Genomic DNA, 17,025 nt, shown 5'->3' with positions numbered 1-17,025 from the left:
CTCAGAATGCCTGGAAGCCTTTCCCACAGCTATGGGATAGGGCAGGCTTCATATTCTTTCTTCATATTCTGCACTTGCGCTCTATTTTACTAGTTATTTTATTTGCATGCTGTCTTTACAACAAAGAATCTAGAGCCATAGCTTGTTCTCCCAGGCAGTTTCTAAACTGTAATTTGCTGGAGGTTAGTTTTAGACACACTCCCTTCAATAGATTAATAACAAGCAGGAGCTCTAATAACCTTGAAATGTTTGTGGCAAACATTTCAAAGTAAGTAGCATGTTTTTTTTTTCTGGAACACTTTGAAGTTTTTTTCCCTCCCTGCATGAAGGTTTTCCTATATTCTTATTCCTCCAGCAACAACTGTAAAATTAAAAAAAAAAGGTGGGGGGGGAGGAAGAGCACTCCCAAATGCCCTTGTTTAATATTTATAACCCAAGCCTTTCAAGACCAGTATATGTGAACTGCTCGATCAAAAAGCATTGCTCTCTGAACTGGAAAAAGAATTTGGAGGGTTTATTGGCGGTTGACAAGATCGGTGATGAGCCACCAGGTTCATCACTGGATGTCGGGGATCATCTTCAAGCGATATTTGCAATTAATCCATTTGGACCCTATGACTATCATTAAGTGTTGTACCTTATGATTCTTGATGAATCTTTTCTTTTATGTACACTGAGAGCATTATGCACCAAGACAAATTCCTTGTGTGTCCAATCACACTTGGCCAATAAAAAATTCTATCAATTCATCTGAACCTCGTAGACAAACTAAAATCCGCCCTTGGAACAGCCGTCGCACTATTACACCTTGCCACTGGAGAAAAGAAAAGAAAGAAAAATTGATTTGGGTTGCCCCCTCCTCCCCCCGAAGGGAGAGAGAGTCCTCCAAATCGCGAATGTGCATAATTTGGGGGCGGGGAGCTCTTACTTTTGCAATCTTGCTTCCTAGCCGATCGCATGCAAGGCCAGGCTGAGAGGCGGGCAGTGCCTTGCTGGGAACCCGCCTCCTTGTCTGAAGCCTCACCTTTCTCGTTTCGCCAAACTCAGCCTTGTAGTCGGGCCAGCTGCCCGCCCGGTGCGTCCCCTCGTGCCTTCTTCGCCATGCCGGGTCCTGAGGCGCTCCTGGCGCTCTTGATCTCGCCAGTCCTGCTTGCTTTGGCCCTTGTTCTGTCGGGCCCTTGGAGGCTCTTAGATTCCCAGCCGCCTCTGGAGTTGATGAAGGAGCTGGAGCAGCGGCAGCAAGACCTGAGTCGCCTGGCAGCCTCTGCCCGAGCGCGGGCTTCTCTAGCCGCCGCAAGGCGCGCAGAGGTCGCAGAGCCTTTGGGTTGCGCGCAACTGAACGGCCTGAGCGACGTGGGCGTGGTAGGCGCTGGCATCACGAAGCTGGTGCTGAGGGCAGTTCTGTCGCCCGGTGGCCAGGAAATCGCCCTGAAATCCGTGCACTGGGCAGGCAGCGACGTGAGTCGCTGTGTTCAACGCTACGGCCACGCGGGAGGTTGTTTCCAGCTCGCTGCTTACAAGCTGTTGAAGGAGACGATTCTGCTGCAGACTCTGGATCACGAAGGGATCATCAAGGCACGTAGTATCCGCCAGCGCGCTCGGGAAGGAGGGCAGGAGACCCAGCCTAAGTGGATGTTTTGGATAGTTATAAATGCTTGTACCTTTCTTAAGATATCTGACTAATTACCTTTCTTCCCACTTTCAACCACGTGATGGTTGAACGTGTTTAATCCAAGATTATTGATCTTTTACACAGTGTAAGGTAATAGCCCAACGTGTAGCTCATGATAATTTACTGGGAATGGATATCAATATCTATAAGTTGACTATTCCTGGCAGACAGTAGCATATAAATTTTTAAATATAATTAATGAGTCCACCAGATTTTAAGCTGTCATCACTCAAACATTCTTGTTTTGAGTGCAACCTCACATTAATAGACCAATCCTAGGTTTTAGGAGGAAATGTTACAGATACATTTTATTTTGCGAATTGCTTTGTGGGCACTGCCACAAGCATGCCTATTCCTTTGATTAGTTTAAAGGGGACCTGTTCTAGGTTTACATACAACACACACAAAATCAATCGTGTAATGACTTATCAACTGAAAAAACTTAATGGATTTGTTGGAGGGGACAATGCGTATTTGGGGTAAAATGCAGGATTGCTGCTATATTATTCAAATACTTCAACATGCACCTTTTAATCTCCAGAAATTTGCTATTACAAAATATGAAGACAACTTAGTTTAAAGGTTTTAAAGGGGATTAGTCAACTCAGTGGTGAGTTAGGCTTTTGGTGGCCAGGTTTAATAAATATCTGCCTAACCTCTTGAGAATCACAGTAGTGATGAATCTGCGACTCTTGAGATGTTGGTAATCTGCAAGTGTGCTGCATCCTTCCCACTGAAGGTGCTGGTTGATGCTGCTGGCAGTGTTAGTCTTGTGACGCCTGGACATCCCCAGCAGATGAAAGTGCTATGCTGACTCTTGGCAGGTCTTGGAAACTGAGCATGGTTGGCTTTATTCAGTTCTTGGATTGATGACCATGTGGGAATTTTAGGATTGTTGGTTAGGCTAAGAAGTGGACAAAAGTATGTCAAAGAAAGGCAGAAACAAACCATTGCCATACTGTTGTCAAAAAAAAATGCACAATAATGAAAAATACTATATTTAAATACTTGGTGGGCCACAGGGTTCCATTCTGAAATACTATATGTTGGGGAACAACAATGGAAGAAATTTCATACTTATTATGCCTTGCTTCTAAGCTTTCTTTGGGCAGCCCAATTTGGCTCCTTGGACTCTGGTGCATTCAGCCCTCAAGATGTTTTCTCTCCCATGGTTACCTGTCACTGTCTGTAAGAAAGCCATAATATTTATTTAGTGGGGGGGAGGTAAAAATGGGGAGTATCATGAAAAATAGGCCAATTGAGCTTGCAGTATTGAATAAAATAGAACACATTTGATCCCAAACATAAAGCGCAGAAGATAACATCTAATCTGAAATGTTTTTCTTGGTTCGATTACTGTTTATGATCCTACAGAATTTGTAACAGGAGGAAGCCCACAAAAAGCAATTTTCTAAACCTCTTTGAAAGAAAATTACTCTTGGCTGATTTAGTGGTAAATAAACATAAGTAAGAATAAAGAGTTATCTGGGAGGTATAAACTCTCAACTTCAAGATGCAGATGAATTAACTTGATGAATTATAACTTCTACCAACATGCTTGGGTTCAACTATGTAAGGCATACATTTACTATAGCAAGAGCAGTTGAGTTTTGAAATAAGTCTTCATTTGATCTTTCTTATCATTGGCAAAATATATTTGTTTTTTTCAAAGAATAATTTCTATATTTTGCATCTGTATTAATACTTCATTCTGCTTTTCTCCTGACAGCTGCATGGTCAATGCTATAACAATAGCCTATATCCTGAAATGAAAGTGGTTTCCATGCTGGAGCTCGGAAGTCCTTTGGAGATGATTCAGCTTCTGCAGCTCCCCTGGGAAGAGCGATTTAAAGTAAGAAGACAAAGGCAAAGTGGGTTTTATCAATAGCGATAGACCCAATCCTGAATCATTCCAGGATAGAAGGAAGGGTCTGCTGGGGAAGATCTTTGCTCTTAAAAATATTATATTAAACTTCTGTGTAAATCTTATGGACATGCCAGTCCTGGAGACATTCTAGCTCATATAAATCTTTGGGCCTGGAAGCTATTAGAAGTATTGTAACACATTAGTGTCAATATATCTGTAAACATATATAGGCAGGAGCAAATTCTCTGCACTGACATTTCTGGAATGTTTCAAAGACAGCTCATCTACAGTATACTACTAGTAGTCTGTTGAACTTAGAATGTATATTTAAGGTGCAGTTAAACAATATGGAAAAATTGACTGTAATCCCATTACATGTTTACATTAGATCTACATATACACTAAGAGCTTAAGTTTTTGCCATAGCAGATATACTGTAATTTCAATGAATTGTCCATTAAGCTGCAAAATAGTAGGAAGAAAGAAAGGTAGACTGCTGATGTTATCATGTAAGAAAACCTCTTATTTGTTTACCATCTCTCTTTCAGATTTGTCTGGATCTGGTAGAACTGCTCAATTACTTGGCAAATTCTCCTCTAGGTTCCATTGCTCTTCTAGATTTCCAACCAAGACAATTTGTTATGGTGAATGGGCTCCTGAAAGTTACAGACCTGGATGATGTGAGCACTGAGGAGCTGTCTTGCAAAAGAGATCAAGATTGCATTCTCAAATTTCCCACAAAAACCTTCTTTCTCAAATGTGCCAGCCATAGGAACTGTAAAGGAATAAATGAGAAACGGAATCTTTTCAATGCATACAGGTAAGTTGGATATATTTTTAAAAAAAGTCTGAAGAAGAACATCATCACACATGCCATTTATTTTTAGCAGTTTCCTTCATGTAGTATTTCCTTTTTTGTCAGACTTTTCCAACCACTGTCTTCTGGTGTATTAGATTGCAATCCTCAGAATTCTAGCTATTGAGACCAGTGTGTCTGGAACTCTGGATCTTTTACTCAATACATCTGGAAAGTGCTAATTTACAGGAAGTTATTCTACATTATTATAATTCTTTAAACATTAGTGCATGGTGCATAGTAGTATTTCGACTAAAGTTATCATGATTATCATTCATAAATGCTTTTTCCCGAAAACCACATATTAAGCTACTTTTTGTTTGCTTTTGAAAATTCCTCAGGCTTGGGAAATAACATACTGGACAAACTTAGAATAATGATTAGATCCAGGCAAACAGGTGGTACTAACAAGTGTCTATTAATCTTACTAGGAAGCAACAAAAAATGTAAGTTATAGCAGACGCAGATTCAAAAAAGTGTTCTTTACATTAATTAGTATGAATACAGATAGTCCTTGATTTACGACCACAATGGAGCCCAAAATTTCCTTTGAGACATTTGTTAAGTGAGTTTTGCCCCATTTTACAACCTTTCTTACTGCAGTTGTTAAATGAATTACTGCAGTTGATAAGTTAGTAACCCAGTTGTTAAGTGAATCTGGCTTCCCCATTGTCTTCGCTTGTGAGAAGGTGGTAAAATGGGATCACATGACCCTGGGACAGAGCAATGGTCATAAATATGAATCAGTTGCTAAGCATCTCAATTATGATCACATGATCATGGGGATGCTGCAAAGGTTGTAAGTGTGAAAAATGGTCATAAATCACATTTTTCAGTGCCGTTGTAACTTTAAACAGTCATTAAACAAACGTTTAAGTCAAGGACTGCCTGTAGAACATTGTTCAAAATTTTGCTGAGATAAAACTAGCAGTGTTTATGTGAAGGAGGCTCTTGAGCCTTCTTCCTGCATGACTGTCCTTATTAGAAAATGAAAGGTAGCACAGTTCATTCTCAGAGCAGCTAATATATGGAGGGCACCAGGATGGAGAAAGTTGATTATCATCTGGGAAACTAAGTTAAGAAACACCTGCAATGTATGTCTGTTTAAAACATGATTTCTTGGCTGGATTCGTATATTATACATGATAGACTGCTGGTCTTTTACAAAGACTTTATAAAGCCTTAAAAACTCAAAGGCCTCCTCTGGCATTGGGCCAGGATGTTAGATTGATAATGGTTGTTTTTCATTGAATATATTTCTTTTTTCTCTTTTAACTCCAGAGTGGCAATTAGTGAGTTGGGTGGCAATTAGTGAGTTCATTTAAATTGAATAACTAAATAAGCCAAGATATATTATGGCTTAACGTGATATGCAAATCCTGCAGGTGACTTTGCCATAATTAGCTCATGAGAGTGGGATCAAAGATTCAGGCAGTTCTTTAAAATTAGTGTATTGATGAGTTTGCATACTTTAAACAAGAAAGTGTGAGTTTCTTTGAATTAGTTAATGAATTTTCTCTTGCCAAATCGCATGGACTGATGCCTCTCTTATCATTATATCCTCTTCTCAGGCACAAAAACTGGGCAAATGGTGTTTACAAATAGGATATTTAGAATATGTTCCAATTCACTTCTGGGAACCTTATGGACAAAACTGGAAGCATTTCAATAACAAAGATATTTGAGAAACAATGTTACTCACAATGTTTTGTGAGTTTCATTATGAGATGGATGAAATATATCGATAAAAATAAATGAAAAGCCATTGTTGGTGTAAAGTAGGATAAGACATATTTTTCTATTCTGAATTTAGCTCTAGCCAAGAAGCTTCAATTTTCAATTTGTTAGAATTAGATTTAGGGTTTTTGTTATCAATCTTTATTAAAATTTGGAAGATTTCTGTTTTAATATGTAAAGCTTCATATATGTTTTAGGTATTTCTTCACTTATCTCTTACCTCATACTGCACCCATTGCTTTGCAACCAATTTTGAAGGACATCTTGAATGCCACCGGTACGTGCTAGTTCAAAATATTAAAGATATATTTAAAACGTTTATATAAATAAGAACTGCTTTACAGTATTTTTCGCCTTAAAACATTTCTCTCCCCTCTGCATGTAGGTGATTTACGATATGGAGCGAATGAAACTTTACGATCTTTCCAAAAAGTTTTGCATTTGTACAAGTCAGGACTTTATCTGCAGAAAAAGCCTTCTCACTTAAAAGGTATGGCTCTCATAACTAATGAGGAAGATCAGACTAAATGCACAAGGACCTGACCCTGTTAAAATGTGCTTAATTAAAGCCCTTTGTAATCAATGGGAGACGTAGCTTGGTCAACCTAAATCCCTTTGAGACTTGAGTCATTGAGATTTTGATAAAATTAGCTTTCACTATGAAGGGACCTCTGACTGTAATGAATAGGATTTACTTCATTTTGGGAGCTTTTATTTTAAACAACTCTCATGCCTTAGTAACCTATGGTGGGAAATGAGGGCATACCTTCTAGTGCTGACACTAATGTGTCTATCAGCCATAACTCCTGCTATTATTTATGCAACATACATCTGAAAAATCAATCAACTTCAGAGCAGACAAGCCTACATGCTTGATTCTCTTTCAAGATAATATTGTACATACAGCTATGGCAGTTGTGATTGGCAATCTGATCTGCATGAACACCCTAGGCTCCTCTCTTAATGCCCACTGAACTCCTGCCCCACCTGATGTTTTAATTTTTTTTTAAATAAAACCAATATATAAGGAAATGACATTTTATAAAGCAAAACTTTGACTATTTGTGGCAATGCTTTTAGACTCAAGTGTTTTCCTGAGATATTAGAGAGCTTTGGGGGAGCGGAAGCTAATTCTCTTGTGGTAAAGATTTTCCTGACCATGGTGGCCATTTTATGAATAGGCAAATTTACCATGACAGCCATTTTGTAAGTACACACGTTATAATCTTCAACTTTCCAAATGTATCTTAGACTCCAAAGATGGTCTACTACAACATTAGAGTATGGAACTTGTGATCATAGCCCCATTTCATATATCCATGGATTGTGTAATGGCTTATCTTCTGAACATTCTAGTTTTTAGGTGGTATGCTTAGGTCAGTTTCATTATGAATAAGTTTATTGATTTCTTTTGAAATGCTTTTAAAATGGGGTAGATATTGCTAGAGCTTGAAAATTCTGGCAGGACTGCTTGGGGAATGGAACTCGTGCTTTTTCATGTAATAAATTCTATACCCTTCTAAATGAAAAAATAGAGTCAGTGATGGCATGAAGGCTGTCCAAAGAGATAAGAGTTAAATGTTATTATTTCCCATACTGCTAATAAAGAGTAGCTCTGGTATGTGTAAGAGAGACAAGATTTATGACTGTTTTGCTAGACATGCCTGGGAAGATAAATTCTGGTTGGGATGCAAAATCTTAAAACATCCTTTCCATTTTTCTCATTTCTTGAATACTTCTGAGTTTCCAACAGGTACATAGTAGTAATCCTTTATCTTTTCTCCCTACCCCCAGAATATTTTGTTGCAAAGGGGTTCCACAGTATGGATACAGAGGACTATAAATGTTGGCCTTCATATAGCCCTTTGAGATGCATGTTGTCTGTTCATAATGTAGAGGAAGCTGCCTCCATTTGCAGTTACCATCCACAGTGCCAACATTTTATCATCACTTCACAGAGAACATGGACAGGTAAGAATAGATGGCATTATGAACACCATCTAGGCATTTTCCTCAAAAATCCATAGAAGATTCACAGAAGATCTAGCATGCTTTTACTTGGATTTGAGTAAGTGTAAACTCTGGAGGAAAGAGATGCTCATGTCAGTGTAACACTACCAACTGCTTGCAAAGAACTTCACATATTTTCTGCAATGTTTGAAAGGGCATTCGTATGCATACAGCTCTGACCATAATCAGAAATCTGTAATGAGGCAGATTTTCTGATTCAAAATAGGTTATCAGCATTTTTAGAGAAAAGCACTTACAAAAATCTTTGCAGAACCATGAACAGCTTTATAAATACCCAACATAAAAATTTGCAGGGGATATCTCCACATCCTCTTATTTTAGTTCTATTTTGGGGCAAGTGATCAAGAGCCTTGATAGTACAGGGGTTTAAGGCACCCTGTTATTAAGCTGGTTATTAAGACCAGCTGCCTGCAATTATTGCAGGATTCGAATCTCGCCAAGGCTCAAGGTTGACTCAGCCTTCCATCCTTTCTAAGGTAGGTGAAATGAGGACCCAGTTTGTGGGGGCAATAAGCTGACTTGTATAAATATACAAAAGGATGAAGGCTATTGCTGAGCACATTGTAAGCCGCCCTGAGTCTTCGGAGAAGGGCGGCATATAAATCAAATTAAAAAAAAAAACAACATTCAAGGTAAGTAGCTTTTTTATGAGTTGGCTTCATCTGCTTTATCAGCTTCACAGATTTTGCTCTTGCTTAAACTGAATGTTGTTAGTCTTTAAAGAATACATTTTTAATCCATTTTTTCCTGTACCATTAGGCACAGATTTGAGATATGCTATACCGAGATGCATATTTTCAGTCATGAAGTTACATCAAATTACCTCCCTCCCTTCCCAATTGGGACTGGTTTACTTTCTGATTAAATTCTTTTGTAACTACCAAAGACAGAATAAGTAATTCATGTTGTATACAACTTTTGTATAAAATACCTTGGGTATCGTAGTTAAAAGTTCTAAAAATGAGAACTTCTCTTACAATTTATGTAAGAGAATGATAATGATAGAGAAAATTATGATAGTAATTTTTATATCTCCAAAGCAACTTGCTTCATGAATATTCTTTAATTAACATTGATTACAATCTTCCATTGAATGATGATGTTACCTAATTTGGGTAATGAAACTGTCTGCAAGAAAACAACCAAGCTCAGAAAGCACCAAGGGCTCCTCATTTCAACCCTGAGCTATAAATATTCTTCTTTATTGATACTACAGTATATCTCACTATAGGACAAAATAAAGGCTTGAATATTTAAGCTCCTGATGGCTATATGAATATAGCCTTGCATTTAGGGCTGGATACAGAGGTGGTTTTTCAGTGTTTCCTTTTGAGATATAATCTGATCCAATAGCCTAGGTTGAAGGCCAAGTCCTCCCTGGTGTTTTCCCATCCAAGTGCTAATTGGAACTGGCCTTGTTTAATTTCCATGCCCAGACAACCAGATGTTACCACCAGATTATTTTTATTTAATAAATTTATGTCGACAAATTAGCAAGGAAAAGGAAAGGAGTAAGTCTGAAGATTTTCCCAACCTGGAGTCTGCCAGATATGCTGGATTCCATATCCCACCATTTACGTATAGTACACCACTAGTTGAGGATAAAAGGAGTTCTAGGTCACCTAGAAGGTGTCAGGCTGGGCAAGGTTGTTTTAAAGCATAAGGCAGCTTTTTCCAATGCTTCCAGATGTCTTGGATGACAACACCCACTAAGTTTGAGTATGTGTTAAATATGCCCTGAAGATGTTGATTGATTCTGCTCAAGTCTGACTTACTTTATTCAGGCTATCTGCCCCCTTGAGAATCATAGCACTATGTTGTTGAATTACTTTAATCAATTTTTGCCTGTCCTTCCTCTCTCCGCCTTTATGGCCAGAAGAGGAATTTGTATTATAGGACTTAAGAGTATGGTATGGAACATGCTTTGGCCCTTATTGTGGGGGCTACTCTATAGAAATACAGGAATCCTGTGGTGACCAGGATCTAAAGCATTTCTGGAACACAATAACATTTCCATTGTATCATTTAATCTTAACCTGTGTACAATTATCTTATTTACTGTTGTCAATATTCTTAGTCCTCTTTCACAGCATTTCAATTCTTCTTTTCCTCTTCAGGGCGTCCTCTTGCTATTTTTCAAAGCAATTTGACCTACTTAATTCCAGGTAGCACCATGGAGGTTTATGTTAAACGATCTGCATTTTCAAGAGGAAATCTTTGATTGAGTTGCTAGAGACAACTTGGCATTGTTACTGGGACTGATGCTATCAACACCAATGGATTACATTATTTCTGCTGTGAAGCAATCATCTACACTAGTTTTATGTGAACAAATATTTCAATAATCTTATCTCTTTATTTAAGAACTGATCCAATCCAGGGGCATTTTGTAAGCTGTTTCATACTTACAACTATGCAAGTCTCAATTTCTGCCACCACTAGGATTGGAAGAATCCTTTGTATATATTCAATCTTGTATTTCTATTTTTGTATATGTTTTAAAAAAAGAAAAAGGGCATAAGCATTTATTTTTCTATGGAGTTGTCCTTCAGGGACACATTAATAGAGGCTTTCTTTAATATATGCATTTTTATAGACACAATTTCCCTTAATTTAGACATTGTACACTGTTTTATAACTTATCAATGTGCTATTGAGAAGAAACCCAATTAACCGGGCCTGGTGGCTCAGCAGACTAAAAGCATTGTGATTAACACCAGCTGTCTGCAATTACTGTAAGTTAGAATCTCACCAGGCTAAAGGTTGACTGAGCCTTCCATCTTTTCTAAGGTAGGTAAATTGAGGACCCAGTTTGTGGGGGCAATAAGCTGACTTTGTATAAATATACAAAAGTATGAAGGCTATTGCTTAACGCATTGTAAGCCGCCCTGAGTCGGGCGGCATATAAATCAAATAATAAAAAAAAATTCTGTGTATTACAATTTATTAAATGTATGCCACCCACCTCCCAATGACTCTGGGCAGCTTTTAGTCCAGGAAGTACAAATTAATGTCAATATATATTTGACATTCTTACTTTACATTTGGGGAAATTATTTGTTTCTGGATATGTTTATGTAATATGCTTTTTAAATATATTTTTTTCCCATTCAATTTTGTCCAATTGTCAGAGACTCGCTGGACAAGTCCCTGCAGTTTTCTTGGCAAAGTTTTTCAAAAGTGATTTTTCATTGCCTCCTTCCTAGGGCTGAGAGAATGACTGTCCCAAGGTAATCCAGCTGGCTATGTGCCTTAGGTGGGAATAGAACTCAGTCTCCTGATTCCTAACCTGATGCCTTTGTAATATTTAAGTTTATTAGATATGATTGAGCCAAGTGCAAACGCACACAGAAGGGTTTACGGGTAGATTGTTGAATGAATGGCAGCTGACTTGCAAATAATTCTAAGTAACAATTTATCATTTTCAGCAACATTATTCTGGTACTCAGAACAGGTTCAGGGTTTAATATGTCCTTCTAATTGCACCCATTTCCTTGTGTATAAGGAAGCTCTTGACAACTCTCAAGACAGATTTTTTAAACATTTGTAAACCAGAAATATTTACGTCTTTACATTTTAACAACACTCAGCAGCAAATTCTTTTGACCACCCCATCCTTACATCTTGCCAGAAGCCAAATTCAATTTTGAATTGTGCTCAGCCTCTTTTATTTCCTTTGTGTCTCGCAGGCATGTTTATCTAATTTAAACTGCCCTTGAGGAGAGAGAGTTAAACCTTTCATTAAAAGTGCTGATGACATCTTTGAAGGATAAATATTTCCAAATCACTGTTTTCATTTACCCCAATTTCCCTAACAAAAGATAGTTTAAGGGACTTTGCATCTGATTATTTAAATTTCCAGTATTTATTCTGGCTAAATTAACTTTTTCCAGTTTCAAACTGTAAGGTAATAGTTTGAACCTATAGTTGTTATTGAATAACGCAGCCCACAAAACGAAAAGATGGGGACATAATTTTATACAATATTTACTTTGATTATTTTAATTCAGTGTGATTAAGTGTGATATGTTTAAAGTTCTGTACCAATTTTGGAGGTTATTCAGTATTACTTTCAGTGAAAGAAATCCTGCTGAGCAAAATGTTCAATAACTTGTATGCATATCTAGTTTTTAAAAATATATTTTTTTCATTCTAATTGCTGTCCCTTTAAAAATGTTTCATCTTTTTCTATTTAATGACTAAAAATTTTAAGACACCATTGAATACTATGTTTAACTGTTAACATGAAAATTCTAGCTTCAAGGGAAAACTAGCTGTTTCATTTATCATCCTCTCAATTCAAATTTTATATACCGTAATTCATTAAACTTGTAGGCCACCTGATTTCAAATTATTCTGGGCAGCTCATAATAATCACAGAAGTTAGAATAAAACATAAAAAATAAAGATAGTAAGCACAATGCTTCTTTACCAAAGGCCTTGATGGAGAGTCAAGCTCTTCTAAATAACACCAGAGTGGGGGCCATCCAGATCTTGGTGGGGAACCTCATTTCAGAGGGCCGGATCTGTTACAGAGATGGTGGGCTTCTAAAATCCTCACAGATAATATTGTTTAATCAAAGGAAAGTGAAGCATACCAACTAAATTATGGTTCTTGGAAAAAATGCTATTAACCATTCAGGAAATACAGATGTACAAGAATGTACCTTGTAACTAAGGTGACAGGTTTAGATGTGATTGACAGGAGCATCAATGGGAATACAGATGTATAGAGCAGCCAAGGAAGATCTCATGCTAAACTACAAGCCCAGTTCGTAAACATTCATGACAAGCTGCATATAACACATGTAGTATGGTCTATGCAAGTGTGGCTTATTGCCCAAGTCTGCTGAGGCTATCTGGGCATCATGGGAGAAAGTTTAGCCTCATAGCAATATTTCCTAAATCACAAGATATTATGATGAGTTTTAAGATGTAGGCATTTTTTGAAAGTTTTCATTTAACTCTAGTACAGGAACACTCATATATATACACACACACATGCTGTGTCTATTGCACAACTGGATTCCAAATTATATGCATTCTAGAACAATGTTTTTAGAAGATCAAAATTCTTAGGTAGTCAACATATTTTCCAGAAATTCTCATATCCTACTATGATACGAAAAATACGTTTTTCCAGTTGCTTAAGGGTAAGACTGAGACACTGATTGATTTAAGGGGCAACTTATTACACAGCAGGAATTCTAAATCTGCTCCTGCTGCTTTTTCATGGGTGTGGGATAAACAAAAACTCCTCTTCCAGGCATGGGAAAAGTATCTTGAAGAAGACATACTGAAGGATAAAAAAGGTTCAGAAGCGAAAGGAACAAGTCCTCACAGTTCCTATAATACTGCTTGCTCTTACACAAATTACCGGTAAAATTTAAATAACTGCATCCTTCAGCTGCATTGTTCTGGAAGGGGTGTGTATGTGCTGTTACACACACTTGCTATTGCGTTATAATAATTCGGCTCAAAGGCAATTTAATAATACAAGGATGTTCCCATTACACTTTAAGCTTGCCTATACCATCCATGTTGACTTGACTTATGATTCTGAAATACATACTTTGACCCTTTGGAGGCAGAAGTTAACATTCTCTGGTGGCTTTCTGTAAGTAACCAGAGGTTTTGCACCAATGCAGTATTTGGATAGTGTTGAGGTGTGTTGTGTTAAGGCAGGGGTGTCAAACTCACGTCGTCACAACAGTGTCACGTGACGTATCGAGACTTTTTTCCTCTTCGCTAAACCGGGCGGGGGTGTGGCCAGCATGTGACGCATCTGGCCCGCGGGCTGGGAGTTTGACAGCCCTGTGTTAAGGCCTCATTAGCCACAGTTGCACACCCCTTCTTAGCCATTATAACTTTGTTGTGTAAAAGTGTTCAAAAAGCTATTCTTTTTAGAAAAGAAGTACTAATAATATTAAGCAGGAGAATAAAGCTATCCTACTGACAAAGATCTGGTTTTAATGGTGACCTCGCTAAAGAGAGGTTTGCAATAGAAACACAAACAGAGAAACAAAAGATTTCTCTTCTGATGCCAGTTGCTTTGGATGAGTAAGAGATAATGGCTTATCTTTCCTATCTTTGGACCTTGGAAGATAAAATCAGCAATATACTCTCAATACGGGAGGTCAGCCAAATGCTAAATGGTGAACACTATCACCTATTATCTTGAATGCTTTCAGCAACTTAGTTCCCATGAAAATTGGCTGCAATTTTAAAAGCAGGCATTCAGTAATCCTTTCAGATAGCAAACATTTCACATTTCTTCTAAATTTCTCTGTAAAATATAAAATGATACAGATAGCCTTCAACTTATGACCACAATTGAGGCTGACATTTCTGTTGCTAAGTGAATCAGTTGTTAACTGAATTTTGCCCTATTTTATAAGCTTTCTTGCCACAGTTGTTAAGTGAATCACCTCAGTTGTTAAGTCAGTAACATAGTTGTTAAGTGAATCTGGCTTCTCCATTGACTGCTTGTCAGACACACACTGCTTCTTTGTCTTGATATTTGATATGAATTCATGATCTTTAATGAATATGGACATTTTCTTCAAATATCTGCTCAGTCATGAACTCCCTCAAGGATTCAGATAGTAGCCGAAGAAAGTCCCTCTGTGGTATCTGACTCCATTTCCAGGTGTAAGAAGATAGAATTATTAAATTTCATGCTCCATGGCTTAGGGCCAGGGTATTTGCGAGACCGCCTGCTGCTACCGATAACCTCCCACTGGCCAATACGCTCTCACAGAGAGGGCCTCCTCAGGGTGACGTCGGTCAGGCAATGTCGGCTGGCGGCCCCCAGGGGGAGAGCCTTCTCTGTGGGGGCACCCGCCCTGTGGAATGAGCTGCCTCCTGGAATACGATTGATCCCGGACCTCCGGACCTTCCGTAAAGCCCTGAAGACGTTTTTATTCCATCAAGCCGGCCTAGCCTAAATGGTTTTTAATTGGGATTTTAAATTTTATGGATTCGGGGGTTTTAAATTGGGAAGCTAGTGATTTAATTCTTTTTAATTATCTTAACTTTTGTATTTGTATGTTTTTTAATTTTGGCTGTTCACCGCCCTGAGTCCCGTCTGGGAGAAGGGCGGTATACAAAACAAACAAACAAACAAACAAACAAACAAATAAATAAATAAATAAATAAATAAAATTTGTAGCAGTAATAAAATTTATGCTGTCTGAGACATTGTTTCCAGGCAGCTAATTGGATTATTTATGTCAAAGTCACATATATGGGCTGGGTGACTACAAATTGAATAAATACACAAATATTTCTATCCAGGGGTGTCAAACTGGCGGCCCACAGGCCGGATGCATCATGCATAGGCCATGCCCATCCCAGCTCCGTGAAGGGGGAAAACATCGCGATACATCACATGATGGCAACATGATGCCGTGAGTTTGACACCCATGCTATAGACTATAGAATCACAGTCCATTCCCAAGTGGATTCTCCCATTTAAAGAAGGAAAGAAAATGCTTCATATTAAAAGTAGGTGCTTGTTTGAACCATATTGAATTCAGAGATATTGTTCAGATATATTTTCCTACTTATCCACTGTTATTAGGGTGCTACAGTATGTTGAGGATACCTCTAAGGAAACTTGGAGCATCATGTTTATTTTTCAAGTATTGATGCCCATAAAATGGGCATGAAAATAATAGCTATATCTAGTAATATTCAGAATATAATGCATTTGCTCCTGAAAACAGTACAGAGCAGACTGTGACTAGAGTCATTTGTGAATTTGAATTTGTCATAAGAAATTATTCATTCCCTTTTAAAAGATGTCAGAATAAAGGCCATCACCTATCTGACTTTGACTTCAGAAAATTCCCTAGTAGTAGGAAAGAGAAAATCTTTCCACAACTACTCTTTCCCTACCATACATAATACACATTCAAGTCCTCTGTTCTCAAGTTGTCTTTTTCCCCCTAAGCTAAACAAGTCTCAAGATATACCGGTAACTTTCTCTCATAGTAGAATTGCCCAGGTCATTGTGGTAACTCTCCTACAGCTGTAGAAGGTCATATTGAGGTGTCATTATGGTAGAAATATTCCAGATAAAGACATCATCTATTTCTATAAAGGCATTATGTTGGGGCTCATTCTGAGATGAGGAATGGCATATCAATAAAATGAATAAAAATGACAGGTGGTAATTTTATTTAAATTTTCTTTTCTAACCCCAGGATAGAATTTGCTTTTAACAAAAGGCCCCCATACTGAGTTAGTATTTACATTCAACTATCCATCACAGCCCTTATATTGTCTTTTCTTTTCAGTTCCCAGAGGCTCAGCTCTCATCAACATATATATACACAGTATGAAGATGTTTTTTGTCTCCATGTGCATTACTTTACTTTTCTTCTATTGCTTATACTGAATGACATTTGCTATTTTAATGCCCATTCCCCTATTTTTAAGAATTCCTTTCAGAGTTCCTGGCTTTCGCATTTCATTTTAATCATTCAAATAGTGTGGACAACTCGCTACACATTCTAGATACACAGAAATCTCACTTTATTTCTGGAGTTATATGTTGCTTAAAGTCATAATATCCAGGGTGTCTGAGGAACTGTCTCATCCAGGACTAACCTGCCACACATGTTCCAGCAGAAAGGGCCAATTTCAGATTCTGTCAGCCAAAGAATTTCAGCTGGTGGGTCTAGCAGAAGAGCTTTTTCATCTCTTTCCATCAGAGGTGAGAACCATCCCTACAATCCTGACCTTCTAGAAGAGCCTAAAAATGTGGCTCTGCTGTTTGTTGTGGCCTCCCTCTGCTGTTTGTTACTTTGAGGATGGCTGAGAGGGTACAGAAGATTCTCATCCATAGGCCATCCCTCG

The 17,025-nt window shown here is 38.0% G+C and overlaps 1 protein-coding gene across 1 annotated transcript; it reads left to right on the top strand.

Moving 5' to 3' along the window:
- On the top strand, positions 1 to 12,317 carry LOC117665977 (extracellular tyrosine-protein kinase PKDCC-like). The gene is made up of 7 exons (XM_034418456.3): positions 1 to 1,575; positions 3,402 to 3,524; positions 4,088 to 4,359; positions 6,330 to 6,409; positions 6,518 to 6,622; positions 7,927 to 8,103; positions 10,281 to 12,317. The coding sequence occupies exons 1-7, from the start codon at positions 958 to 960 to the stop codon at positions 10,382 to 10,384; spliced, it is 1,479 nt and encodes a 492-aa protein (XP_034274347.2). The 5' UTR covers positions 1 to 957; the 3' UTR covers positions 10,385 to 12,317.
- Positions 12,318 to 17,025: the final 4,708 nt, after the last annotated feature.

The sequence above is a fragment of the Pantherophis guttatus genome, chromosome 1 (genome assembly GCF_059756535.1).
Source record: "Pantherophis guttatus breed Tessera chromosome 1, ASM5975653v1, whole genome shotgun sequence".
NCBI lineage: Eukaryota > Metazoa > Chordata > Lepidosauria > Squamata > Colubridae > Pantherophis > Pantherophis guttatus.
This window is presented reverse-complemented; position numbering and strand designations above follow the sequence as displayed.